At 43.0% G+C, this 27313-nt stretch overlaps 1 protein-coding gene across 3 annotated transcripts in view; it reads left to right on the top strand.

Annotated features, from left to right (window-relative positions):
• TULP4 (TUB like protein 4) overlaps window positions 1-6284 on the top strand; it is a 111420-nt gene extending 105136 nt beyond the window's left edge. Inside the window, exons 13-15 of one of the 3 annotated variants that reach the window (XM_054397944.1) lie at window positions 1901-2976; window positions 3091-4488; window positions 6168-6284. In XM_054397944.1, coding sequence (XP_054253919.1) covers window positions 1901-2976; window positions 3091-4488; window positions 6168-6284 — 2591 coding nt within the window. Of the gene's footprint in view, window positions 1-1900; window positions 4489-6167 lie in introns of all 3 variants that reach the window. The other 2 variants (XM_054397936.1, XM_054397926.1) reach the window with 2 other exon arrangements.
• The last annotated feature ends 21029 nt before the right edge of the window (window positions 6285-27313 follow it).

Here is a 27313-nt window from a genome sequence, read left to right as displayed (position 1 = left end):
GGTTTGGTGGGGTGGGTTGTTTGGTTTTTCCTTTGGTTTGCTTTCTTTTTTCCTTTCATTTTTCTTTTTTCCTTTTTTCTTTCTTTTTCTCTTTTTCTTTTCCTTTTTCCTCTTTTCTCCTTTTTCTTCTTTCCTTTTCCTTTTTCCTTTTTCCCTTTTCCTTTTCCTTGATGAAAACAAACTTCCAAATCAAAGCTCATAACTGCTATCAGATCAGGGCAGGCTTGAGAAGTAATTCATTGTCTTGAAGTTGTGTTCAGCAGGGCACAGTGACCCCTGACTTGCTCTGCTGGATATCTTCCTGGGCCAGCAGGGGCTTTTATGCCTCACCATCAGGTAGTAGCAGCCCTAGAGGAAGCCAAGAAGCCAGAACAATCCTCGGTATTGATACAGACTGGGGGCTGAGGTGATAGAAAGCAGCCCTGTGGAAAAGGACCTGGGGGTGCTAATAGATAAGAAGCTGGACATGAGCAGACAGTGTGTGCTTGCAGCCCAGAAAGCAAATCACATCCTGGGCTGCATCAAAAGATGCATTGCCAGCAGATCCAGAGAGGTGATTCTGCCACTTTGCTCTGGTGAGACCTCACCTGGAGTACTGTGTCCAGGTCTGGTGCCTTCAGTATAGGAAGGACATGGCCCTGATGAAGAGAGCTCAGAGAAGGGCCATGGAAATGATCAAGGGGTTGGAGTACCTCTGCTACAAGGACAGGCTGAGGGAGCTGGGGTTTTCAGCCTGGAGAAGAGGAGGCTTCAGAGCAACCTAATAGCAGCCTTCCAGTACCTGAAGGGGGCTACAAGAAGGATGAAGAGAGACTGTTTACAAAGGCCTGCAGTGATAGGACAAGGGGCAATGGCTTCAAACTAGAAAAGGGCATATTTAGACTGGATATCAGGAAGAAGTTCTCTACTACGAGGGTGGTGGAACACTGGAACAGGTTGCCCAGGGAGGTGGTTGAGGTGCCTTCCCCAGAGATATTCAGGGTAAGGCTCGATGAGGCCCTGGCCAGTCTGGTCTGGTTGAGGATGTCCCTGCTGACTCTGGGGAGGTCAGACTAGATGACCTTTGGAGGTCCCTTCCAGCCTATTCCATTCTATGATTCTAGGTTAGTGGTCCTTGGACCAGGGCCAAGGAAAATGTGGCAGCAGCCACAGGTCTGTGAATGGATTTTCCTTTCCATTGTTTATTTATTATCAAAAATCTTCCCTGAAAACTAGTGAGTCCTGATTCAGCAAAACTTTTATTTATTTCAGTAGGAGTAGTTAAAATTGGCTGATAAGTGAATGGTAATTCAGACCTACCAGGTAAACTCCTTGCTTTGTGAAAGCCTGTGGCAATTATAGTGTAGACTGAAAGTGAGCTATATCCTTTATCTCAGAAGTTTCACTCCTGAGAAATTACTTTAAAGTTGATCAACAGCTGTTACAATAGGAATCAGTGGAGACAGACTATCACTAAGGTTTGATCCACTGCTTTTGGGGTCTTATAGCAGTCCATCGAAATGCAGCGGACCACTTATGCAAGAACATAAATCGAGCAGGTACTTTAGTTTAAAAAATCAAAGGTAAAGTGGAATGACAAAGTGCAAAAGACATGCAGCGTCTTTTCCTTTGAACCATTTTTTAAAAACAGTTTCCTCCAGTTTCTGAAATTTATGTCAACACTGCAAAGAAATTTTCCTGTTAAGCATTTTTAGCAACCCACATGCCTTCCACAAGTCCTGAAGAAATCCCAAAAATCTGTGAAACATTACTTCAGGAACACTCCCTATTTTAGTGCCTGTTACCCAACTGCTTGCTAATGTTAGCAAAGGCTGGCAGCCCTTCACCCCTTTGAGTGTGAGGGGATCCTGGGGCTGAGGAGGCTGGGGCAGTGGGTGACACACTGTGTTGTTCATTGCAGTGCCCGGCGCTCCCGGTGCCCCCGCCAGCAGCCCACCGTGCACCGTCAACATCCCCATCGCTCCCATCCACAGCTCAGCCCAGGCCATGTCGCCCACGCAGAGCATCGGCCTGGTGCAGTCGCTGCTGGCCAATCAGAACGTGCAGCTGGACGTGCTGGCCAATCCGCCGGCGGAAGTAGGCGGTGAAGGGGCGGGGCCGTTCCCAGGCCCGCCAGGTCGCTTTCCCAGCCCCGGAGCAGGGACGCTAGCTGGGGGAGAGCTGGGCCGCGGCCCCGCAGCGCCCCTTGCCCCGCCACCCCCCGCACCCTCTGCCATCGGCCTGGCTGACCTGCGGGACCACAGCGAGCGTGAGCACGAGCCCCCACCCAAGGGTAAGGCCCCGCGGCCGGGGCCACAGCTGGTGGAAGGGGACGCTGTCGTCTTTGGGGCCACTCAGGAGCTGCCGCTCAACAAGTTGAACCCCCCGCCACCCTACCCTGGTACCATCTCCGCCGCGCCAACCACCACCCTACAGCCCCCACACGGCCTCCCACAGCCATCCCTCGACCTCTGCCTGAAAAAGGGAGAGTTTTCCCTCTACCCGGCAGGCCACTACCAGACACCCCTGGGGTATGAGCGGATAACAACATTTGACAGCAGCGGGAACGTGGAGGAGGTGTGCCGGCCTCGCACTAGAGTGCTCTGCGCCCAGAGCACCTATACTCTGCCGGGGCCTGGCAGCTCCGCTACCCTGCGCATCACTGCTGCTGAGAAGAAGATGCAGCAGCCCTGTGCTAGTGCCACCCTAAACCGGCTCACAGTCCCTCGTTATTCCATCCCAACTGGGGATCCGCCTCCCTACCCAGACATTGCCAGCCAGCTGTCCCAGGGCAGAAACATCACGCAGAGGCTGGACAGCAGTATCATTCATGCAACTCTGCGAAGGAACAGCAGGGAGGCAGCCCTGAAGATGGCTCAGCTGGTGGATGGTCAGAGAGCCACATTGCAACTTCCCCCAAAACCCAAAAGCAGCACAGTGACAGCACAGTACCAGCAGAGAGTACCCACTGCCCTGTATACCTGTAGTCAATGCAGCAGTAGCGGCAGTGGCAGCAGCAGCAGCAACACGACCACTGGTGGTGTGGGTAGCATCACTGGTGCCAATGCTAGTAGCAGCACTTCCAGTATTGGTGGCATAAGACCTGATCTGAGCACGGGTAGTGGCTCCCAGCACAGCTCTGTCATCGCTCACTCCGTCAGTACTTCACCTCTGGCCTCCCAGTCATCCTACAGCTTGCTGAGTCCACCTGACAATTCCCGTGACCGAGCAGATTATATCAACTCTGCCTTCACGGAGGATGAGGCCCTTTCTCAGCACTGCCCAGTGGAGAAATCAATACGGCATGTACCTGTGTCCTTGACAGAGGCTGCCCTCACTGTAAAACGACCGCCACCTTACCAGTGGGACCCTGTAGTGAGTGAAGAGATATGGGTTCCTCAGGAAAGAACATCTCAGAGCTCAGTGCCAAACCCTCTGAAACCTACTCCTCTCATCATTGGTCAAGCGCAACATCTGGATATGTCTCGAGTGCCATTTGTGTCTCCAAAATCTCCAACCAGTCCCACTGCCACTTTCCAGACAAATTACGGAGTTGGAGTACCTTACCCAGGAAACTACAGTGCCCCTCCCATTCCAGGAATGCAGCCCCCCTGCTCCCCCAAAGAAGCTCTGGCCCCAACACAGTTTGCACAGCAGGAGCCCACGGTTGTGCTTCAGCCAGGTTATCCATCCAACCTCTCCTATTGCCCTTTGCCACCCATGTATCCAGGAAGTAGCGCCTGCTCTAGTTTACAGCTGCCACCGATCGCCTTGCACCCATGGAGCTCCTACAGCACCTGCCCACCCGTACAGAACCCCCAGGGCACCTTGCCCCCCAAACCACTCCTCGTGGTGGAGAAGCCAGTGATGTCTCCCCCTCCAGCAGAGCTGCAGGGTCACGTGGGCTCAGAGGTAATGGTGGAGACGGCAGACACCTTTCAGGAGGTGCTGTCCTTGACAGAAAGCCCTGTTCCTCAAAGGACGGACAAATTTGGCAAGAAGAGCCGGAAGCGCCTAGACAGTCGAGCCGAGGAAGGAAACGTTCAGGCTATCACTGAGGGCAAGGTCAAAAAGGAGGCAAGGACGCTGACTGACTTCAATTCCCTGATATCTAGCCCTCGGATGGGGAGAGAAAAGAAGAAGGTCAAGAGCCAGAAAGACCAACTGAAGTCCAAGAAGCTAAACAAAACAAATGAGTTTCAGGACAGTTCGGAGAGTGAGCCAGAGCTTTTTATCAGTGGAGATGAACTGATGAACCAGAGCCAAGGCAGCAAAAAGGGTTGGAAAACCAAAAGGAGTTTGAGGACAGCCAGTGAGCTGGATGAATTCAAGTGCCGGAAGGCCAGTGAGAAGGAGGATGGGAGGCTGGGGAGCCAGGGCTTTGTGTACGTGATGGCCAACAAACAGCCGCTGTGGAACGAGGCTACACAAGTCTACCAGCTGGACTTCGGCGGGCGAGTGACCCAGGAATCAGCAAAAAACTTCCAGATTGAGCTGGAAGGACGACAGGTAGGAGGAGGTGGCACATGCCGGTGGGGGCCAGGGCATAGGAAAATGGTGGCAGAAATAAGATCTGTGTCTCAGGCAGCTGGAGGCCTCCCACCTCTCTTAGCTGCTCTGTGAAAAAAAGCTTTGCCATGTGGTTGATTCAGAATGGAAGGTGAAGTTCATGAAGTTGTGAATTAAATGTACAGAGTGTATTTGGTCTTGCTGCAGCTGGACAGGGGAATGAGGGCCTCCTTCAGCCTCACTGGCTCTTACTGCTGAAGGTAGGTGGGTTTTGTGATGAACACAACAAATCTCCCCAATGATAGCTGCATTTGCCGTCTGGTTGTGGATGGCAGCTGACTGAACACTGCTCCCTGCTTGCAATGCTCACAAAGGTTAGCCAGTCAGCAGATTGCTGAGGCAGAGATGATGGACAGGCAGTTAGGTTCTCTTTGTGGCAAGATTTCCCTTTGTGGGTTACCAGGCCTCTGGGGCTGGCTCTTAATGCTAAAGGAGGGAGACGCTCACTCTTCCCAGAACAAAGTGCTCCTGGGCCGCTTCTGAACTGCCCCTGGCTAGAGCGGTCTGTGAGGAGTTCAGAAAGTCAAAACATGTAGTTTCAGGCTCTCTCACCTTGGCTCAAACAGGATTTCACTACACGAAGCCCAGGCTATTAAGTGGTACTATTCAGTCCACTGACTAGTGGACTGAAACTCAGGAGACACATTTATTTCTTTGTCCAGCTGTGCCATCTCTGTAAGTAACTTGTGATTTATTAAAGGCATCAAGGCTCTGAACTCTTCCTGACTTTACCTGGGAGGCAGACATCTTAAATATCCCGCATGTATGACCAGTGGTAGTCCCTTGGGTTTTTTTGCAACAGTGATCAGAGCCATTTATACCCCTTTCTTCTTCACTTAAATGGCTGCAGATACATGCCTGTGGCAGCTGTGCAAGCCAGCTGGCTGCAGGTTTTGTTGGTGGAGGAATAAAGCCTGACTTGACTTTCACAGCCTTCATTCTAACTCAAGAATCTTCACTGCAAAGCAAACCCAGGCTTATGATGAAAAGAATGAAAAAGCAGTAATAATATGTCAGACTTCAGAGATTCCCTGTGGAGGAACAATGAACAACCTGACTAGCCTTGCTTTACATTTCAAACAGCTCCCACTGCCCTTTTGATAGTTCATTCTCAGTGTAATTACATGCTGGTAAAGTTTATGCAAAGGAAAACAACTGCTAAGAACATACAGCTTACCAGCTATGAAGTGCTGGAGTCAGGAGATTGATTACACCTCTTCCCTGAAAGCTCCTTTGAAAACAAAATCCATTTTCCTGATGAGCTGATGATAGGATCTCTCCACCTGCAGGAATCATGGCATAACCCACTTTTGCCTGAATAATTGGTGACAGTCCACTTACACTGGTGCTATATACAGTCTAGCATATTTTAAAGCTCTGCTTACAGAGTGAAATATTGCAGTCAAATACTCTCTACAGACCAATAATACAATGGTCTTAGTCTTCTTTGGTATCGTGCCCCCTTCTGTGATTAGTCCCATTCATAATAGCTCAGAAGGTGAGGTGTTTGTACAAGGAGCAAAAAATATTTCACTTTTATTCTTCTCTGGTTCCTTTTCTGTGGTTCACTTTTTCTGACCTTGTTCTCTTTTTCCTTCTCTTCTTCCCTGGCTTCCCAGGTGATGCAGTTTGGAAGGATTGATGGCAATGCTTATATTTTGGACTTTCAGTATCCATTTTCTGCAGTGCAAGCCTTTGCTGTTGCTCTGGCTAATGTGACTCAACGCCTCAAATGAACAAGCAGAGACTGGAGAGTGGAAAATATTAACCTTCTCATAAAGTCCAGACCAGAAAATGTCGAGGCAGCCTGCTTTAGGTGTGCAGAGGTGCCTGGGAGAAAGAAGGCAGTAAAACTGGAAAAGTCTCTTGGTGCCCGACAGAAGGGTGTTAACTCTAATCAGTCATGGGGTGGAGGGTGGGGGGCTGTTTTCTGTTTTGTTTGTTTGTTCATCTGTTTGTTTGTTTTCAGGTGTTTGGGTTTTTTCTTTTTAAGCATTGTGCTGGATCTCAGAAAGAGCAAAGGATTGAGAGCCATTCAGTATTATGTGGAGAAGTGTGACTTTTGGCTTGTTGTGGTGGTTCTGCCGTGTTTGCTACAGTAGCTGGTGTAAGCTCATTGGGGGATTAAAAAAGACTGCTCTTTTTGATAGACTGCCTTATATCATGCTGTTCTTTTTAAAACAGGGAACATACACTTTTTTCTGGTCCAGTTTGTACTACTACTACTACTCCTTTCCTCCTCTTCCACCACTACTACATCAGTGATAGCAGCAAAAAAAAAAAAAAAGAAAAAGAAAAAGAAGAAAGAAGCTATAATACTTGAAGACACATGTTTCTTCTCTGATCTCTGATAATAACTAAGCACCACAACTTCCAAGAAGGTTTATATAGGTCGATATTTAATTTATAAATAATGATGTGCCATTCAGAAGAGAGACAGTTGTTACCAGTAGGTGGTTTAAAAAGCCACTGTATCAAAGAAGCTGATGTCTGATCGTTTTGTGTGCCAGGTTTGGGGATAAACATCTTTCAGTAGGTGACAGAAAATAGGGAAAGAAATACTAATGAGCATTGCTTCTTGGCTTATACTGATCAGCAGTATTCTCTGACCTGTCCTGTAGTTGGGAGAGGTACAGTGTGACCAGAGGTACCTCTGAGGCCATGCCTGTACATGCTCCTCATTTTTATGTGTTTACACTTCATAAACAAAGTCTTTCAAGCAAATCAGAAGGCCCAGCATATTCAGTTTTAGCAATCAGTATGAATCAAGTTCTACAACAGTGTATCAGTTCTTGGCTTAGGAAGGAGACAGAAGTGTAGCAAGTCGTTGTAAAAAGCAATTTCATCAGGAGAGCAATTTCATTATGGGAAACAACATGGCTGGCTGGAGAACACATGAGTTGAAAAAGAAAGGAAAAATGGGACAGAATCATCCCTTTTATCACCTTGCCACATGAGTAGTCTTTGTGTCTCTGGTTTGAGAATAGCTCAGCTAAGAGCAGGGAACCCAAGACAAGAACTGTTACAGTGGAAGGCTTAATAACTGTAGCATAGCTCCTTGCAGTGCTCTCTAGTGGACATGCAGACCTGTTGAGTATTTCAGGATTGTTTGCACAGAAGAGTTCATGTTTTGTGCACATATTTATTTCTCTTTTTCGTCCTTGCCTGCATTTTGCTGCAAAGTATGTTTTGATGTGGAAGTAGTTTCCTCAGTAATGTACAAACCCCAAAGCTATTAATGTAATTATTTGGCATTGCATTACAAAATGTAACTGGAAATTTTCTTCAGGAGTTCTTCTTTTGAAGTGAAAGGCACAAGGAGAAACATACATTGTTTGAGATGTCAGTGGCTGCTTTGTCTTTGTCTGTCATCCACAGTTTAACTTCTTACTTGAAAAATTCAGTATAACTTGAGTAGGTGTGATATTCTCTCCTTGTGTTTCTTAAATCCTAATGGTAGGGCAGATGTGTGTTGCATTTGGTTCATTATAGAGGACTATATCACATAAGACCCTGCTGTAGTAGAAATTAACCAACATTCAAGTGAGCTTGTAAATTCTGCTCTGGTGGGGCTTCTAGAGCTGTACACACAGAGGGAGTAATGCCAGTCAGAGGGGAGTTCCAGAGAGTTGCCAAGGCAGATCATGCAAAAGTAGTGTCCCACAGGGTAAGTCCAGGATATACCATCTGCAAGATGGTTTTCTTGGAGAGAAGAAGCAGAGGTAGGAAGGAAGAAGAGGGAAGTAGATGGTACCCATGCCTGTATTATCCCAAAGCTTGGCAACTTCTGCTTGCCTGTGGGAGTGGTCAGACACAACATTTCCTTTGGTATCTAGCAGATCACTGTTTGCTTTAATTAATGTTGTTTCCATCGGTTCTCTGGGCCCATTTGTATTCTTCTCACATGTATGATTTCTTCAGCAGTTTGAGTGCCTGTATGTGAAATGTTTGTGGAACAAAGGAACCAAAGTGGATTTGGTTCTGGTCACTTTAAAATCAATGGAAGTGTTTTCCTTGGATTTTTGTGGAGGAAGCACTATTAAGCTTACACACTGTACAGACAGTTAGCTGAATTCTAAGTCCACTGATTCCAATACACAAGGAGGAAAATTGGCTGATGAGAGTCCTCACCTGCCCTAAGGCCTCTGCTAAGCAGTCGTACCCACATTAGAGTATAACAAGCACACACTGGACACTGTATGAAAAGAAGCATGCCATGGCTTGCTTGGTTGCTGAGAGAAGGGCCACTCAGTCATGTGTTAGAAATCCTAACTGTCGGAGTCATCACCTGTAATTTTAAGCCACAATTGTTAGTACATGAATATTTTTTCTAAAAAAAATCTAATTTAAGTGTAAAGACTTCTATGTGCAGTTGCTTTAATTTTCCAGGGAACACTATTCCTCTTAATTTGGTTCATCGCCAATTTTTCCCAATTACCAGTTTTATGTTAATGGAGAACCAAGAAATGAAACCTGATAGAACAATTAACAAAGTTAGCGTTTGTTTCATTGGCCCAGGCCATGATTGTGTCCTTCCAATGGCACTTACAAAGAGCCTTGGTGTAAAAAGAGACCCAGTTTCTGCCCCAGCAAAGGGCAAGGATAATTGTCAAAAATTAGGAAAATAAATGCAATTTCCAACAGCTTTTCTATTTACTTGTCAGGAAATTATATAGGATAAGATAAAATACTGTCCTTTTGAAAATAATTCAACAGTCCCTTTAACTGAGGATTTGAATGTCATAGAGTGTATCCAGTGTTTGTGAAAGAAAATTCTCTTAAATACATAGAATTTCAACTAAAAGAATGGGAATTATGTAAATGGCTCAGTGTGCAACTGGATCCTGAACTGCACAAATAACAGTGAAAGTGACAGTTGTTTTATTTTTTTATTGAGATGCAATATAGGAAAAAAAATAAAAGCCCCCTCAAAGTAGTCACTTAAATCCTGAAGATTGCTGTTGCAATCAGCCAAAAGAGAGATGTTGTGGTTTACATTTCTTTAGTAAATACCAGGTTTCTGTAGATAATAAAGTTCTTCTAGGAAGAATGTAGCAAAATGTTCAGAAATATCTAGTTCTCTTTTTACACACAGTAATTTCCAGTAGTTAAGTATGTTTTCTTCCAAAGCTTTATTTTTTTTCCTCAGTTGTGCAATAATTGTGACAGTCTAGGGGTTTTATGGGGTTTTTTTGTTTGTTTTTTTTTTCTGTTGAGTTTGGGGGGGGGTTGTGTTTTGTTCTGTTTTTAATGGAGTTTTGAGTGCTTTTTAAAGATAATTTAATGCAGATTTCCTGTGTCCAAAGACAAATTATTTATGTTGTATAATAAGTGATTTAGGGATTGTTAGTATGTATCAGTGAGTTTTACACATTTTCTTATTTATGTTTAAAGAGCATTAATTGTTCGCTAGCAGTGTGTTTTGCTGCTGTAAGTTAAAATTACATCTAGGAAGACCTGGTTGGCTGGATAGTGTGCAGAATTTCATAATGCAGGCAGGCAAAAATATTTTTTTGGCAGCTGAGCAGTGAGTTTGCTATGGAGGACTCTGTAGACTACAAAGAGCATAGATGACTTCAATGGGACCTACAGAAATCTGTCTTTCTCCACTGTTTTCCTCCTTTTTATCTAACTGTATATTTCACTTGGGAGTAGTTTTGAAAATAAAAGGCTTGATTTGCTGTCCTTCTTAGTGCAGTGCTTTTTCTTGAGATATGAAATGTTAGGTTACATGATAAAAGAGGGTATAACAATAGAGGCTCAGTTTGTAAGAAGTTCATTGCATAGTTTATTAAGATTTGGCAATGGCATCATTCAGTGCTGTGCAGAGATACAAGCATGGAATAAGCTGGCTGAGGCACCATAAGTGTAGCAGTGAATGCTTTTTTTTTTCCTGCTCAGATTAATAGCACTTCTTTGAGCTGGGTTTCAGCTGATTGCAACACAGCCGTAGTGCTTTGGATATCCTAGCTAGCACCATACAGAGCTGATGGATGTGAGCCCTGGCACTGCCTGCATTAGCTTTGCTTCTTAAGGATGCTCCATCAGAGAGCTGGTGGAGCAGGCTTTCCTCCACTCATCCTTCTGGGTCTGCTCCAAGAGCAGTGTGAAGCTGCCGTGGAGTTTGGCTCTAACAGCTTTGGGCAGAGAAATCCCCAGTGCCAGCCAGTGGCCATGGTGGCCATTTCAAGTCAGAATCTGCTCTGCTGGGGTTGCACAGGGATGCAACAGAAAACCTGATTATCTTGGAAAAACACAGCTAATACTCATGAAGTACAGCTCCTAACAGAGGCTAAAAATTGATACTTAAACTCTGGTATGAATTTCACCATACATGCAGTGGCAAATTTTAGTTTGAAACAGTGAGAATATCATGTTTCTGCAACACCCTAAGTAACTATGAGAAGGAGGGAGGTGAAAGAGGAAAAAAATTGTCATGATCATTTTGCACTCATTTGCAGAGGTAGCAGTAACATGTGCCATGGGCTGCCTGAATATTAGTAAATCTGCACACAGGTTCATCCCAGAGAAGCCTTCTGTGATGGAACCACAAATAAAACAGTTCTCTGTTTCTCTCCCCAGTTTTGTTTCATTGTTTTTTGTAAGATGCATGAAGGTCTACAGGTATCAGACAAAGATATCTGACTTTGCTGAAGCCTTGAGCCTAGACTTTCTGTAGGTCCAGGCTTTCCTTGATGTGTCTTTTTCATGCCCTCTCAGAAATTTCAGCTTTCAGAGCTTGCTTGATTGTTGCCTCAGACAATTTCTGTGCATTTGCTTTTTGCAGCCTGATGTACGTGATGCGATGTTATCTTGGTGCCCTGTTACTTGTCAGAAACAGTTTAAATCCTCATGTGAAGAGAGCAGCGTGTGCAAAAAGTGGTTTGATTGAGAGAAAGGGGAGAGAAAACAGAGTAGGTTTTCACTAACTTTGAAGAATGTGTTTCCCAGAGCAACGGTTTGGAAATTGCATATTTCTGCAGCACCCAAACCACCCCAGACTGGTAACTCCGACTTGGACAACAGAAACAGGTGAGTCACTTGTGTGGCACGCTAACAGAGGGCCAACTTCCAGCCTCAGTACGTGGTTACACCAAGATACATAAGAAAGTAGAATCCAACACACCATGATGTGCTTTCCCATTACTGGGATTATAAAGAATGGCTTATATGACCCAAGAAAATTATAAAGTGTTACAGCCTGAGTGGCTGTATGTGGGTCATATAAGTCATTAATTCCTAATAACCCTTTTAAAGAATGCTAGAAATAGAATCCTGGCCATGGAGCAGTCATTCAGATTTTCGCCTTTTATTCCCATTTCTAGGATCCCAACACAGTGGGGCAAGCTGTTTCTGTTACTTAAAGATTGGCATAGTGGTTTTCCCAGTATAAGAGCAAGCGTTGTCATACTGATGACAAAAAAGGAAAAATTCTGGAAGATGAATTTTTTCATTTTCAAGTCAATTCACATTCAAGGCAAGCACAATCCCCCATCAGCAAATACACATTCAGAGTCCTGCTACCCTCAGGAGCAGTCTGCAGGTAGGCACTACCAGTCCTCTTAGCAGGATTGAAATTTACATACACCACTCTTGAAGGAGTAAGATTAATTACTACTTGTGAACAATGGGCTACGTGAATTATTTTATCTTTGTGTTTATTTAATTTTCTTCTGAAAAAGAATCCTACAGAGAAGTGTAAAGATTAAAAGATTTAGCTTTGTATGTTGCCTCGTATTTCTGAAGGTGTATCAGAAGATAATTTCTTTGGGCAGTTTGATTGGTACTGCATCTAGAAAAAAGTATTTATACAAAAGCAATTAGCCAAATAAAAGAATGAAATAGGTTTCAGTGAAGCAATTCTTGCTAAGAAAATTAAGAGCTTGACTCTTCAATTTTTGATTTTGCAATTAGACCTATAATGAGAAATTTGTGCTTCAAGGCAAATTTGTTGTGGTGGAACACTATGCAAACACAGGTTTTCTGACCCAGAGCTGAATGCAGGATCAAAACACCATGATTTTGTGAGATCTGAGGTTAAATAAATGAAAACACGTAATACTTAACTTACTCAGAATACTCAATGAAAAATGTAGAGGGTATGATTAAATCCTTCCAGTTTAGTCTTAATCCTCTCCCTCCAGTTCACTTCATTACAAATTTTAAAATATGACCTGCTTCAGCAATTGTTGTCTGCTTGCAGGAACATTTCTGAACAGTGCGCAGACACCTGAGTTCCAACTATTTTTTTTTTCAGAAGAGTGCTCAGCTTGTAATTCCTACCTATGTTGTTTCAAGCTGCTCATTAAGAACTTTCCTACTTTCCCCTTTGCTTCTTTTGTTTGCTTGACACATGTTTTGTCTTTGGTTGCCTCTTGTTTCACTCTTTCTGCATTCGTTGCTTCTTTTTCTTTGTGTGTGTCGTGTGTGTTTGGGGAAGGGTCTGTCCAAGATCTCATTGTTTATTGTAGATAAAATATATGGTGTTGTGGAATAGCATGGGGATGCATTTGATTGAAAAGGCACTGTAGTGTTTCCTGAAAAAAGAAGGGGAGTTGCATTTGTTTATAAATGCATTATTTTGGTACTAAAACTTTGAACATGATTTTGGATTTTTTTTTCTTTTCTCTTTGTATTTAATGAGCATACAATCATGCAGGTGCATGCATTCTTAAGATAGCAAGCCCAGCATGTTTTTCTTAAGGCTTCTGAAAATTTGGTACACAATTTGTGTACTTTTACATACCTATAATATTTTTAAGTATATTGTTTTGAATCTCAAGTTTTCTTTCTTTTTTTTTTTCCCCCCTCCTTGGTATACCATGGGATACCTCATTTCCACTGTACTTAAAAACTACCCTGATCTGCCTCTCCTTTTCTGTATCTTGTGTAATAGATTCTGCAGGAGGTGCCTAGAAAGCGTTGTTGGTTTCCCTATAAAACTGTGGTTTGCCCAAATTCTTTACTGTCTACATGATTGAGAGATGGACTGATTGCCCTGTTTTTCCCTGATGGTTTGGAGTTGTAAGAGTTGTCCAGCTGTTGCTTAATAAAATCTTGCAGACTAGAAAATTCCCGACTTGTTTTTGTTGCATTCTGCATTTGTTAAGCACTTCTAATGCTTTTAAAGCAGATGATAAATCTGCACTGGAATGACCTGAATGATAAGTAGCCAGATGCCATTGTGCTTTCTCTTTTCAATAACTGTATCCACAAGTTCCACTGAATCTGGAGCACGTCCCAGTCCACCATACCTTGTGTCATTCATATGGGAGGATGGGTGGCAAAGACTATGGTTATTATGTTCCTATCTGCCTGGATATCAGATGATGTGTATGTTATTTCTCCTCTGCTTGCTTTCCTTTTTAAGGAAATTACCTTTGGGATTTGTGGTTCTTTTATTTTGTCATTGATAGACTGGAAACTTTAACATTACCATGAGGGATTCCTCTGTCCTGTCATCTTTAACAACAGAATAAAATATTGTGATGGACAGTGTTCATTTTCTGATTTTTAACTAAAGTAAGCATTCTAGGGGCTTAGAAAACAAATAAAGGCAGTAAAGTAACTTAGCTTGCATACTAAACATCCCAGCTATGGCACAAATAAAAGAATCCTGGCATGGATCCTCATAATGGACCCAGGATGCTGGTGGAATTTTGCAGGGATCTGTGCTGGATCCTCACCTGCACACTATGTTCATGGGTGGGCTTAAAAAAAGTTTGAACGTTGAGCTGCAAAGTTTACTGATGATATGAAGTTATACAAAATAGTAAAGGCAACGGCCAATTGTCAAGAAATGTGGAACTTGGCAATGAAATCACAGAATCAACCAGGTTGGAAAAGACCTCAGAGGTCATCAAGTCCAACCTATTACCTAATACCTAACACTTCCTGACAACTAAACCATGGCTTCAAGTGCCACATCCAATCTTCTTTTGAACACCTTCAGGGACAGTGACTCCACCACCTCCCTGGGCAGCACATTCCAATGGCAGATCACTCTTTCTGTGAAGAACTTTCTCCTCACCTCAAGCCTAAACTTCCCCTGATGCAGCTTGAGACTGTGTCCTCTTGTTCTGGTGCTGGTTGCCTGGGAGAAGAGACCAACCCCCACCTGTCTACTACCTCCCTTCAGATAGTTGTAGACAGCAATGAGGTCTCCTCTGAGCCTCCTCTTCTCCAGGCTAAACAAGCCCAGCTCCCTCAACCTTTCATCACAGGGCTTGTGCTCCAGACCTCTCACCAGCCTCATTGTTCTTCTCTGGACACGTTCAAGTATCTCAATGCCCTTCTTAAATTGAGGAGCCCAGACCTGGACACAGTACTCAAGGTGTGGCCTAACCAGTGCTGAGTCCAGGGGCAGAATGACTTCCCTGCTCCTGCTGGCCACACTATTTCTGATACAGGCCAGGATGCCATTGGCCTTCTTGGCCACCTGGGCACACTGCTGGCTCATGTTCAGCTGCTGTCAACCATTACCCCCAGGTCCCTTTCTGCCTGGCTGCTCTCCAGCCACTCTGACCCCAGCCTGTAGCACTGCATGGGGTTGTTGTGGCCAAAGTGCAGCACCTGGCACTTGGACTTGCTGAATGCCATCCTGTTGGACTCTGCCCATCTGTCCAGCCTGTCAAGGTCCCTCTGCAAAGCCCTCCTATCCTCTAGCAGATTGACTCCTACCCCCAACTTGGTGTCATCTGCAAACATACTAATGATGGACTCTATCTCCTCATCCAGATCATCAATAAAGATATTAAACAGGATTGGGCCCAGCACTGGTCCCTGGGGGACACCACCAGTGCCTGGCTGCCAGCTGGATGTGGCACCATTCACCACCACTCTCTGGGCCTGGCCCTCCAGCCAGTTCCTAACCCAGCACAGAGTGCTGCTGTCCAAGCCATGGGCTGACAGCTTGGCCAGGAGTTTGCTGTGGGGTGTCAAAGGCCTTGCTGAAGTCCAGGTAGACTACATCCACAGCCTGCCCCACATCCACCAGGCAGGTCACCTGGACATAAAAGCAGATCAGGTTGGTCAGACAGGACCTGTCCCTCCTAAATCCCTGTTGGCTAGGTCTGATCCTTTGGCCATCCTGCAGGTGTGTTGTGATTGCCCTCGAGATGACCTGCTCCGTAATCTTGCCTGGCACTGAGGTCAGGCTGACAGGCCTGGAGTTTCCAGGATCCTCCATCCGGCCCTTCTTCTGGATGGGCACCACACTGGCCAGCTTCCAGTCACCTGGGACCTCTTCAGTGAGCCAAGACTGGTGGTAAATGATGGACAGGAGCTTGGCCAGCTCATCTGCCAGTTCTCTCAGTACCCTATGGTGGATCCCATCCAGTCCCATGGACTTGTGAGGATCCAAGTGGCTCAGCAAGTCTCTAACTGTTTCCCTCCTGGATTACAGGGGAACTATTACCCCTCCCTGACCCCATCTACCAGTTCAGGAGGCCCTCCTGTCTTACTGTTGAAAATTGAGTCAAGGAAGGTATTTAGTACCTCTGCCTTTTCCTCATCTTTAGTTACAATATTCCCCTCCAAGTCCAATAAAGAGTGGAGGTTCTTCTTGCCCCTCTCTTTACCATTAATATATTTATAAAAATGCTTTTTGTTGTCCTTCACAAAGTGGCCAGTTTAAGTTCTAACTGGGCTTTTGCCTCTCTAATTTTTCTCCTACATGACCTAACAACATCCTTAAACATATCTGGAGTTACCTCCCCCTCTTTCCAAAGGTGATACACCCTCTTTTTTTTTCCCTTAGTTCCTTCAAGAGATGCTTGCCTGTCCAGGCTGGTCACCTCCCCTGTCAGCTCATCTTTCAGCACACTGGGACAGCCTGTTCCTGTGCCTTCAAGAGTTCCTGTTTGAAGCAGGTCCATTCTGGATCCCTTTGTTCTTAAGGGCTGCTTCCCAAGGTACTCTCCAGGTTAGTTGCTTAAATAAGCTGAAGTCTGACCTCCAGAAGTCCAAAGTAAATGGTAGGTGAAACTCGGTGTAGGTAAATATAAAGTGATACACATGGGACAGAAAACAATCCCAACTTCACATTTGCAATAATGGTCTCTTCAGTTATCTCTACGACTCAGGAGAGACCTCAGTTACCTGACTGATAGCTCTCTGAAAACATCGTCGGTGCTTAGCAGCAGTAAAAATAAAAAAATGGAAAAATAGTTGACAGCAAAGCAGAAAATACAGAATCACTGTATAACATTGCTTTTTGCCATGTTTCACATGCTGTGCAGTACTGGTTCTCTTGTCTAAGAAAAGGTAGAGATCTAGAGAAGATGGACAGGAGAGCAACAGAAGGTGCAGATCAACTTCTACATGAGGAATGACTGCAAGGGCTAGGACCCTTCGTCCTGGAAGAGGGCGAGCTTAAAGGGATTGCTGGAGAGCTGCCAAAAGAGAAGTAGCATGGAAAGGTGGATAGGGACTGCCTGTTGATTTGTTTCTTCCTGCAGAAAAACTAGGAACTATAAAATTAAAATAAAGAGACATAATAGTGGGGCAGGAAATAAAACAAAAGGATGTGGTGCTTCTGGGAGGTGAGTAGCCAAAGCTGCCTTGCCAAAAGATGCTGTGATACAAAAGGTTTATAAGCATTTGAGCAAGACTGGAGAAGCGTGTGAAAAAGAGACCCACTGGGACAAAAGCAACAACAGGAGCAGAAAGTCCCTTGAGCTGAAAATAGTCAGAGGCTGGGCAGTATTAGGGGAAATGTGAGTTTTCTCTGTTCTCAGTCTTCCCAAGGAAACTGCAAGTGACTGTTGCAGGAGACAAAACACTGGGCTTAAATGGACTCTCACTGTGAACCAGTGTTACCATTGTAGCATTTCTAAAACAAGCTTAAACATGGAGTGTCAGACTCTAGCACTGAAGGGAAGGTGGAGGATTCCCCACCTGGTTGTCTGAATGCTTTGCACTGCAACTGTGAAGAGTCCTCGTCTAGTCTCAGGGCTTCTCAGGGACTGAATACTGGGGGGCTGACAACATCTGTGAACTCTAGATAGAGTTTTCAGGTAAAATTAAACTTTACTAAAATGCAGAAATTATAAAATTGGTTTTAAGTTTGCAGACAGAGAAATGGAACAAGCAATGCAGCTTCTGGTCATGGCACTGTGATTTGGTCTTTGTGGTTTTTTTGCTTTTTGCTTTGGCTAGATTCAGTGTTTCCCTGAGCTAATAACTGACCAGATGAACTAAACACTAAGGTGAATTACCTTCGATTGAGGTTCCAGTAGTTTTTAGGTTTTTTCCTTCTTTGTACAGGATATTGATTTTAAATACAGTAATCTTCTGCTTGTCTGCCCTTTTTAGTGTTAATTTGAGGGGTTCTGCCAGCTACAGCCCTGATAGTCCAATCAGGTTAGCAGTCTGTGTCTCTTTTTCTTGTGGAACTGAGTTAATGCAGTTTGGTTTGTTCTGGAAGATCATTTTGGGAAGTCTCCTCTTTGCTGGGTGCAACCAACTATATTTTACACATGTAGTCATTTGTAGTTTGTAAATAAACTTCACATTTGCAGCTTCACTTTCTGTTGGTGTTGGTCCAGAAATGTAACTAAATGAGAACACCAGCTGCCACTAGCTCTTGAGAGAGAGAAGGCATGAAAAGAATGCAAACGGATCTGGGAAAGTGGCTTGTCTGGGGTAGATGATTGCTGAAACACACCTGCCTGCAAATGGCAGGTGACACAAATGCAAAATTTATTAACTAATGGGGCCTGCAATAAATAAAAAAGTGAGCCTTAGGAAAATACCCTAGAAAGGTTGCTGTGATCATTTTCTTGCCATGTAGAGGAATTAGTGGCATTTACTTTTTTTTTTTTCCCTGTATGATTGTGATTGTTGTTGATAACAGTGCTATCTTATTTGTATGATTTAAATGAACACAAGGGCTGTTTGTGCCCCTGTCCTCTATTTATGCTGCCTGGCCTAGAGATCAGGATATGTGCAGACATTGAGAGAACAATAGTTGAGCAGGAGCATCTTAAAAAGAACCTGGGAATACAGGAGCTGCATATATAATTAAGCTTGTATATGTGATTTAATAACTACTGGCTAGATCATGAGCTTTCTCACCAAGACAGACTAATGTCAGTAGCATATTCCATTTCTTGTTGTGATTGCTACCAAAATAACTATCAATAATAAAATAGCTATCTTTACTTCTAGATTTTTTTCAACAGCAGCTCAGCTTCCATTATGCAATCTTAATGGGATAGACTCCGGAGCTAAATAATTATCTAGTTGTGAGGGAGTTGTACATGATGAGAAAAAAAACTCCAAACCTGAGCACTTCATACCAATCGAGATTCATCCCAGACCTTTTATCTCAATCATCATGCATTACAGAAATCTATTGCATATTCCCTTTTTCTGTTCTGATTAAAACAGAGACATTTCAAATCTTTTTTTTTTTAGTTTTATCAAAGGGAAACCTTTTCATCTGGGGAAATGTTACGCTTTGTGGCATCTCCTGATACTATTATCCTTTTCACGTCTTCCACATTTTCACACATTTCTCACTTCCCCGTGAATAAGGAGGAAAGTTATATTTGAACTGCATTGAGTAGCAATTCTTTGTTCTCCTCCTTTCTCATTGCAGCCTGTGCTGATAGTCCTCTCTAAAAACAAGAGAATCTTTGTTGCCCTTGTTGCACAGGTTTGGTGAGATTTACGGAATCATAGAATGGTCTGGGTTGGAAGCGACATCTGAAGGTCATCTAGTCCAACCCCTCTGCAGTGAGCAGGGGCATCCTTAACTAGATCAAGTTGCTCAGAGTCCTGTCAAGCCTCACCTTGAATATCTCCAGGGATGGGGCCTCAACCACCTTCCTGGGCAACCTGTTCCAGTGTGCAACTATCCTTGTGATAAAGATTAATTTCTTCTTTCTCCTTTCAAAGCCATTTAGGAATGTTATACTTGTGTGGTAATCTAAAAATGTTTAGTTTAGACATTAGTCTATATGAGGTGTTTCTAGCAAAGGAAGGATACTAAAGACGATTTAAACATTGTGGTGTCTTCTAATTGCGTCACACAGAGGTAGCCAAACACAGTCTCTTCAGAAGTCACATAATTGATTTGGCTTTGAAGTGACTTCTCTGTCTCATTGTATGATTCTTTCTTGATGAGGGAAACATCCTTGCTTTCATCAGATCTGTGCACATAGCTTAAGATCTTTCTCCTGGAGTTTGTGTGGTAGTTAGTGTAACCTTATATGGCAGACATTCATTTTAACAGACTTTATTCATATGGATTAGAGAGTTACTAAAACCAAAATACCAATTTTGTTCATAAATCCACTGCTAATGTTCCTATTTATATGATGCTAATAGTTTCATCTGCAGTCTAAATATATATATAAAGGTTTTAGTAGATTTAATTGTGTCTGATCAACAGAGGATATCAGGAAAAAAAAGAGTGGGCATTTTTCCAAAAACTGTGGCACATTCAGACTGGATGTTCTACTATGAACTTCAGAAGTTCCAGATGCTGATGAAGTGTCCTCTCAAGCCATAAATTGAGAGAACATAATTTGTAGATCTGCCAGAATCCATTAGATTCCACTTCTGGAGATCACAGAAAACCTGAGTGAGTAAAACACCACAGACATGGTGAAAAAGCTCTCCAAAGAGCAAGGCAGTAGCAGATGAGAAAGGAGATGCCTCTGGGAAGTCAGTGAAGCTGTTGTGGTGGGAATCAGCAGCATATGAGACTAAATGTGCCTTACTTCAGAAGAAGTAGAGACTGCAAATACTCATGAGCTGACACATAAGTATAAATCACTTGTATTCAGATACTTCATTTATATTTAGATACATACAATGCAAGATCTGCAATGATGATCATCCTTGCTATCATCACTAGATAGATCGTGGCCATGGAAGCTTGTGGGGGATTTTTTGGTAGGAATTTTTACTGTGTGAATATCGAGTGTGAAGAGAATCAAAATAAAATAGTAAATGGTTAAAATTATGATCTAAAATCTAAATATTCTGAAATAGAAAATTATGCAGACTAAGAGTAATTTGCATCCATTAGGAAAAGATCTTTATTTATCCAAAGATAATAACAATTAACAACCTTAAGGCAAGATTGCTTGCATTTGTGAAGGTACAAGCAAGCCAATGAAGAAATAATTCAATATGTGTAACTGTCCTAAGCTTGGAGGCCAGGTTTAAGAGACCATAGTAAGGAACTCATGAAGATAAAGCAGTATTTATCATGTTCACAAAGTTATTACATTAATCTACTATGTGTAGATTATCACAGTATCACAGTATATCAGAGGCTGGAAGGGACCTCAAGAGATCATTGGGTCCAACCCCCCTGCCAGAGCAGGATCACTTAGGGTATGCATCCAGGTGGGTTTTGAAAGTCTCCAGAAAAGGAGACTCCACAACCCCCCTGGGGAGCCTGTTCCAGGGCTCTGTCACCCTCCCTGTAAAGAAGTTTCTCCTCATGTTGAGGTGAAATCTTCTATGTTCTAGTTTGAACCCATTGTTCCTTGTCTTATCACTGTGAACCACCAAACAGAGCCTGGACCCCTCCACTTGACACCCACCCCTCAGAGATTTATAGACATTGATCAGATCCCCTCTCAGTCTTCTCTTCTCAAGACTAAACAGCCCCAGGGATCTCAGTCTCTCTTCATAGGTGAGATGCTCAAGTCCCCTAATCATCCTCGTGGCTCTCTGTTGGATTCTTTCCAGCAGGTCTCTGTCTCTCTTGAACTGGGGAGCCCAAAACTGGACACAGCAGGTGTGGTCTCACCAGGGCAGAGTAGAGAGGTAGAAGAACTTCCCTTGACCTGCTGGACACACCTTTCTTGATACATCCCAGGATCCCATTGGCTCTCTTGGCCACAAGAGCACATTGTTGTTCCATGGAGAACTTGCTGCCCACCAGCACTCCAAGGTCTTTCTCTGTGGAGCTGCTTTCCAGCAGGGCAGCCCCTAACCTGTCCTGGTGCCTGTTGTTATTCCTCCCCAGATGTAGGACCCTGCACTTGACCTTATTAAACTTCATGAGGTTTGCCTGCACCCAGCTCTCCAGCCTGTCCAGGTCACGTTGGATGGCTGCACAGCCTGAGGGGGTGTCAGCCAACCCCCCCAGTTTTGTATCATCAGGAACTTGCTGAGGGTACTCTCAGTGCCCTCATCCAGGTCATCGATAAAGATATTGAACAAAACTGGACCCAGTACTGATCCCTGGGGGACACCACTTGCCACAGGCCTCCAAGTTGACTCTGTGCCACTGATGATGACCCTCTGAACTCTGCTGTGGAGCCAGTTTGCAATCCACCTCACTGACCAACCATCTATGCCACATCTCCTGAGCTTTTCTATGAGGATGTTATGGGAGACTGTATCAAAAGCTTTACTGAAGTCAAGATATATGACATCCACTGCTCTTCCCTCATCTACCCACTTGGTCGTAACTTCATAGGAGGCTATCAGATTAGTCAGACAAGATCTCCCCTTGGTAAAGCCATGTTGGCTACTCCTGATAACCTTCTTGTCTTCCATGTGGTTAGAGATGTCCTCCAGGATGAGCTGCTCCATCATCTTTCCAGGGATGGAGGTGAGGCTGACTGGTCTGTAGTTGCCTGGGTTCTCCTTCTTGTCTTTTTTGAAGACTGGAGTGACATTTGCTTTCTTCCAGTCATCAGGCATCTCTCCTGTTCTCCAGGACTTTTCAAAGATGATGGAGAGAGGTTAAGCAACACTATCAGCCAGCTCTCTCAGCACCCTTGGGTGCATCCATTGGGGCCCATGAATTTCTGTGTCTTGAGATTATTGGGTGCAAGAAACAAAATTGAAAACAAACTCATCACAAGAACGGGTGTTTAAAATGGTTTTGAGCAGAGTTTTTACAGACAACTGATGATTTCAAGAATCTTTAAATTGGATGCCTTTGGAATTAGATTCTTTGGAAGAATGTTAGTGGAGCAGGCAATTCATAAGTAATCAGCTGAAGAGATTCAAAAACCAGGATGTACAACAAAATGTGCTCTCAGAATAGTTCAGTTAGATGGTAATTACATGAATGAATTTGTAATCACACAAAAGAACTTGACAGCCATGATTTGATTGATTAATTTGAAGATAACTCATTGTAAGTGCATATGACTTTAAAATATCATGTGGGTGTTGAAGCTTTGTTTGAAAAGTTCAAGGGCACAAGATAAACGTGGACAGTGCTAACAAGGCAGATGCTGTCAGTCCATTAACTACTTGTCCAGTTTCCTCTCTGATGTTGATAACATATTAAAGTATGTAAAGTTAGGGAAGAAGCACATGACACCAGGAGGAATCATTATAGATGGAAACATTATCACAAGACATCCAAGCAGAAATACAAGATTTTTTTCAAGTACCAGCAAAAATAATGGAATTGGAAAGTGCTTAGGAAAGGGTTTTGGAGGAATTTCTTCAGAAAAATATTAATTGTGATGCAACACAGAAATCCCTGTGTATGCCCTGGGCACTGGCCATGTTGGATGGGGTACAAGACTGACTCCTGATGAGATCATCATCATAATCTCTGTTACGACAAAATGAATTTAATCCGAAGAATAAACACTGTTAACTAAGCGTTGACATCACCAGGTCATTAGCACTAATCAAATGATAAAGAAGCTGCAAAATTTGTGTAATTTTTGATATCTCCAAAAGATGACCAAAACAGTACAGAGAGATGCAACAGAAGATGCAAAGCACACATGTATTTCAAGAGCTCCTCTGTGTAGCAGAGGAGAAAGGTTTTTAATCCCATCAGCAACCCAGGCCTCATGAAATTTGTGGGAGAAGAGAGTAAGTTTATGTGATAAATTCTCCATGTTGTAAATGAGTTTCTGAACTATCAGTGACATGAAAAAAAAAACCAACAACAAACAGATTTCTAAAATTACAAAAAGCTGATGAAGATTTCGGCATGTAGTCTGCAGCTCAAGTGCTGGTTACAAATCATCTATAGTTACCCCTGAAGACATAACTGTTCTTGAGCTTAGCCTTGCATGTAGAAATTTTCTGTCTTGGCCAGAATATCAGGTGATTTGAACACAAGCCTGGACAAGATTCCAGATATCCATGAAGTAAAATGCTCCCCTGAGGCTGGTGTTTGTGAAGCTGAAGCAAGCCTATGCATCTTGTTTGGGATGTTAATGCTGATAGGTGAGGGAGAGTTGGGAGACAGAGAACTCATGCAGGATGGCAATTCCGTCAAATGTTTTTGAAACATACGTGACACAAAGTCCTGTGATGAGCAATACTTGGTGTCAAATTTCTTAGTCTTTCTTCCAAAACTGATGAAGTAGATCCCAGCATCTCTGGGCACCACTGTGTTCATTTGCACTGTGGAAGGTAGTGCTGGAATTTGGAGGCAGTTGCTGCAGTGCAAATCTCTTTTGATTAGTCCTGCAAGCTGTGGCTAAACAACTGGCACCCAGAAGTTTCTAGACAGGGCAAGGATGTTTGGATCATCACCACCGTGACTGCCTCTCACATTTATTATCAGGTTTGTCCTCCCTGGTCAATGCACATATCCAAATAAGTAACAACTGCAACTTTCTGCCTACCAGAAGATTAAAGACAAAGAGAGATAATGAGAAAAATAATTTAACTGAGCATTTGTAAGACATGGAGGGGAGTTATTTTGTTGGAAATAGAATCCTATAAGTGTTTTATAGTATATGATGTTAAGGGAAAATACTATGTTGTCTGTCTATGGTCCTTTTAAATAATGTCTATCGTTCTTATTTTATTAATAATCAAATATTGACTGCTAAATATGTAAAGCATAAATGTTACGGTGCAAAAATATGTCACCAGCAGGATGGGCACCACTTCTAAAGGTTTAATAATCATTACTTTGAAGCCTCCAAAGGCTGTAGGATCCAAACAAAGTCTGGCAACACTGATTTCTTCAAAAAGCATTGTTAAACTTTGCTTCTTCAAATGACACCAGCAGCTGAATTTTGTGATCTTGGTTCATTGACTCTGTGAGCTGAACAGTACTCCCAGGAGCTTTATACACAGCAAGCTCACCAAATTAACTGGATTTTCCTCCTAGGTTCCTGACAATGGCTTTTCTAGTGCAGTGGCACAGAGAAGCCCTGTAACAACAGTTATCCGTGCCTGGTGCAGTGACTGAATAAGCCATCGTTCAGCTTCTCGGTGTTGCATTCTAATAGCTTCCCATTTATTTCTCTCTGATTTCCCTTGATGTATTAATCAAGCCAATTAAAAACCAACCAACCAAACAAAAAACCCCGAACATCTTCAACACAGCACTCTGGCTTTCTAGTACATGATACACACAGTATACTAGAAAGCCTCCAAAGGAACTTGGATCTATCAGTGATGGTAATGCGGCTAGGGGGGTCAGGGATCCAGGGCTTTCCATAACAGCATATCAAAAATGCAGAAGCAGCAGCCACAAAGCAAACATTGATTCCTGTGGTACACCTGCTATAGGAAGAGGAAGACAGGAATAGGTCACCCTATTTCATCATGCCTGCACAAATTCACTGAGAGGGAGACTCTCCTTACAGAGTGGGTGATGAATGAACAAACAGACTGATGCTGTAGAGACCAGATAAAATCTTTGGAAAGCTAGAGATGATCAGGGAACTTCAGACTGCAGCACAAAACCAAAATAAATGTGAAACAGATTCTTTCTACAACAGAAATCACCTGGGATTGCAAAGCAGTGGATTTGAGCAAAATAGCCAGAGGAATGTTTATTGTAATGTTCGTCTGAGGGACCAGACAGTACACCCACAGGCAGCCAAGAGAGACAGCTTAAATCATTAACGGATTTGCGTCGTGAGAGTAATGCAGAAATGTGACAAAAAAACAACCCCAAATCTATGTTGTGTTGAATTGCTTGTGGTACACATGCAGTACCCAGGAGGTGGGCTTAGTTTGAACTGTGACTGATCCCAAGAGCTGTAGTTTTAATAATTCTCAGCTCTCAGTTGTGGACAATAGTAGCGGGATAGGATCCTGCTATAGCTTGAAGCTTACTGTACCCCTAAATAAAATGCTTCTAAAAAACTTCCTTTCTCATACGAGGAGGCAAAAGGTATGTGGAGGCATTAGGCAATGTGTCAAGAGATTCCAGGCTCCAAAGCCAGTTCTGCAATTTTAGCTCTGAAGAAAAATACCTCTCTCCAAAGTACATGAGATAAAAAGTACATGAACTAACTTCTAAGAAAAAATGTGGGTGTCTGCTAGCTACACTTTGTCACTCTGAGCAATGCAAGATGGTATCACATACAACTTAATGTTCAAGAACATATTGCTAGACTTGAGCATACTTAACACCTTCCTTCTCTCTCTGCTAAAATAGATGGGTAAATTAACTACAAAATAAAAGTGCAAAATTAAATGTCCTGACAGACTTGTTCCTCAGACAGTTTAGTTAATGACTTGCAGTAATAACCAGAATTGATCTCTGTCAGTTCATCCTGTTTCACACTTTTTTCAAAAGGTTGAGACTTGTCTAGTTTGTCAGGAATGGTGACAGAGAACAGACTGAAGAGAACTCCAGCCAACTGGTGTGCTTTTAAAATGATTTTTATATAGTTTGAAAAGTTTCAGGAGTCTGAGAAAATGCTTAGTGAACAATATTTGAAAAATGAAAGTAGCTGGCAAGCCAGCCATGCTGACCCCTGCAGCAGGTAAAATAATAGAAAGTGTGATATAGGAGCCAATTAAAAACCCCACAATATAAGGATGAAAGCCATGAGGAAGTAACTTTAGGTGATACATTTTTATGGAGCAAAAAAAGAGAACTTATCCCACTGTGTCCTTTGACACCATTCTTGGAGGTTATTACCTCAATTTGTAGATAAAATTTCATTCACAGGGCATTTGATGAAATACTTCCTGTGATTCCAGGGAAGAAATTAACAATAACCAGTGTGGACAAGCTGTGATTTAAATGGATTATGAATGAACTGAGACATTTCACAAAGTAGCCCACAACATGGAGTCATCACTGAGTGCAGTATTCTGAAAAGATTTTGCAGACCTAGGTACTAGATCTGAAAGTTAGTAGGACTTGAAAGCAAGTGCAGGATTGTTGTTGATTAAATCTGGATGTGATACAAAACTGTCAGAAAGCCAAAGGCACTAAAGACAGTAAAACATTACAGACAAAATGCATTTTTAATACAGGCAAATTCAAAGCTGTTCATTTAGGAGCAAGGAATTGGACACATCTTTAAAAGCAGTAATTTAGCTTCAAAAGCTGGAGGCACAGGTCAGAGCAGACAAGCATCTCAATGTGTTCCATTAGCAATCCTGAGATCCTGCAAATAAAGCCAGTACAAATAAAGTAAGGTTAAGAAGTAGAGCGGTGGAAGGGAGGGAATTGATTTTCCCTGATAAAATACTGGGTCTGCCTCTGCTGTCCAGTCTTTTAAACTCTCTTGGAAGAAGGGACAGTGTTTAGAAATTATGATGTTCAAAAACAAGAAAATACCTCACAACAAGAGGTTTTTCTCTTTAGATTATTTCAGAGAAAAACATCATTAAGTAACTCCATCTATCCTTAAAAACTGAACCAAAATACTGATATCAAAAGGCATTTTAATTTAGCAGGGAAAGGCACAACAAGCATTAATGACTGGTTTCTGAAGTCAAATACAAAAAGAAGCAAGACACATTTAAAGATTAAAATGATTAACATTGGAACAAGCTCAAAGAAGTCGTAGGTTCTCCATCCTGTGATGTGTCCCAAGCAAGACTGCTTTAGTTA

This window comes from Indicator indicator, chromosome 2 (assembly GCF_027791375.1).
Source record: "Indicator indicator isolate 239-I01 chromosome 2, UM_Iind_1.1, whole genome shotgun sequence".
Classification (NCBI taxonomy): Eukaryota; Metazoa; Chordata; class Aves; order Piciformes; family Indicatoridae; genus Indicator; species Indicator indicator.
This window is presented reverse-complemented; position numbering and strand designations above follow the sequence as displayed.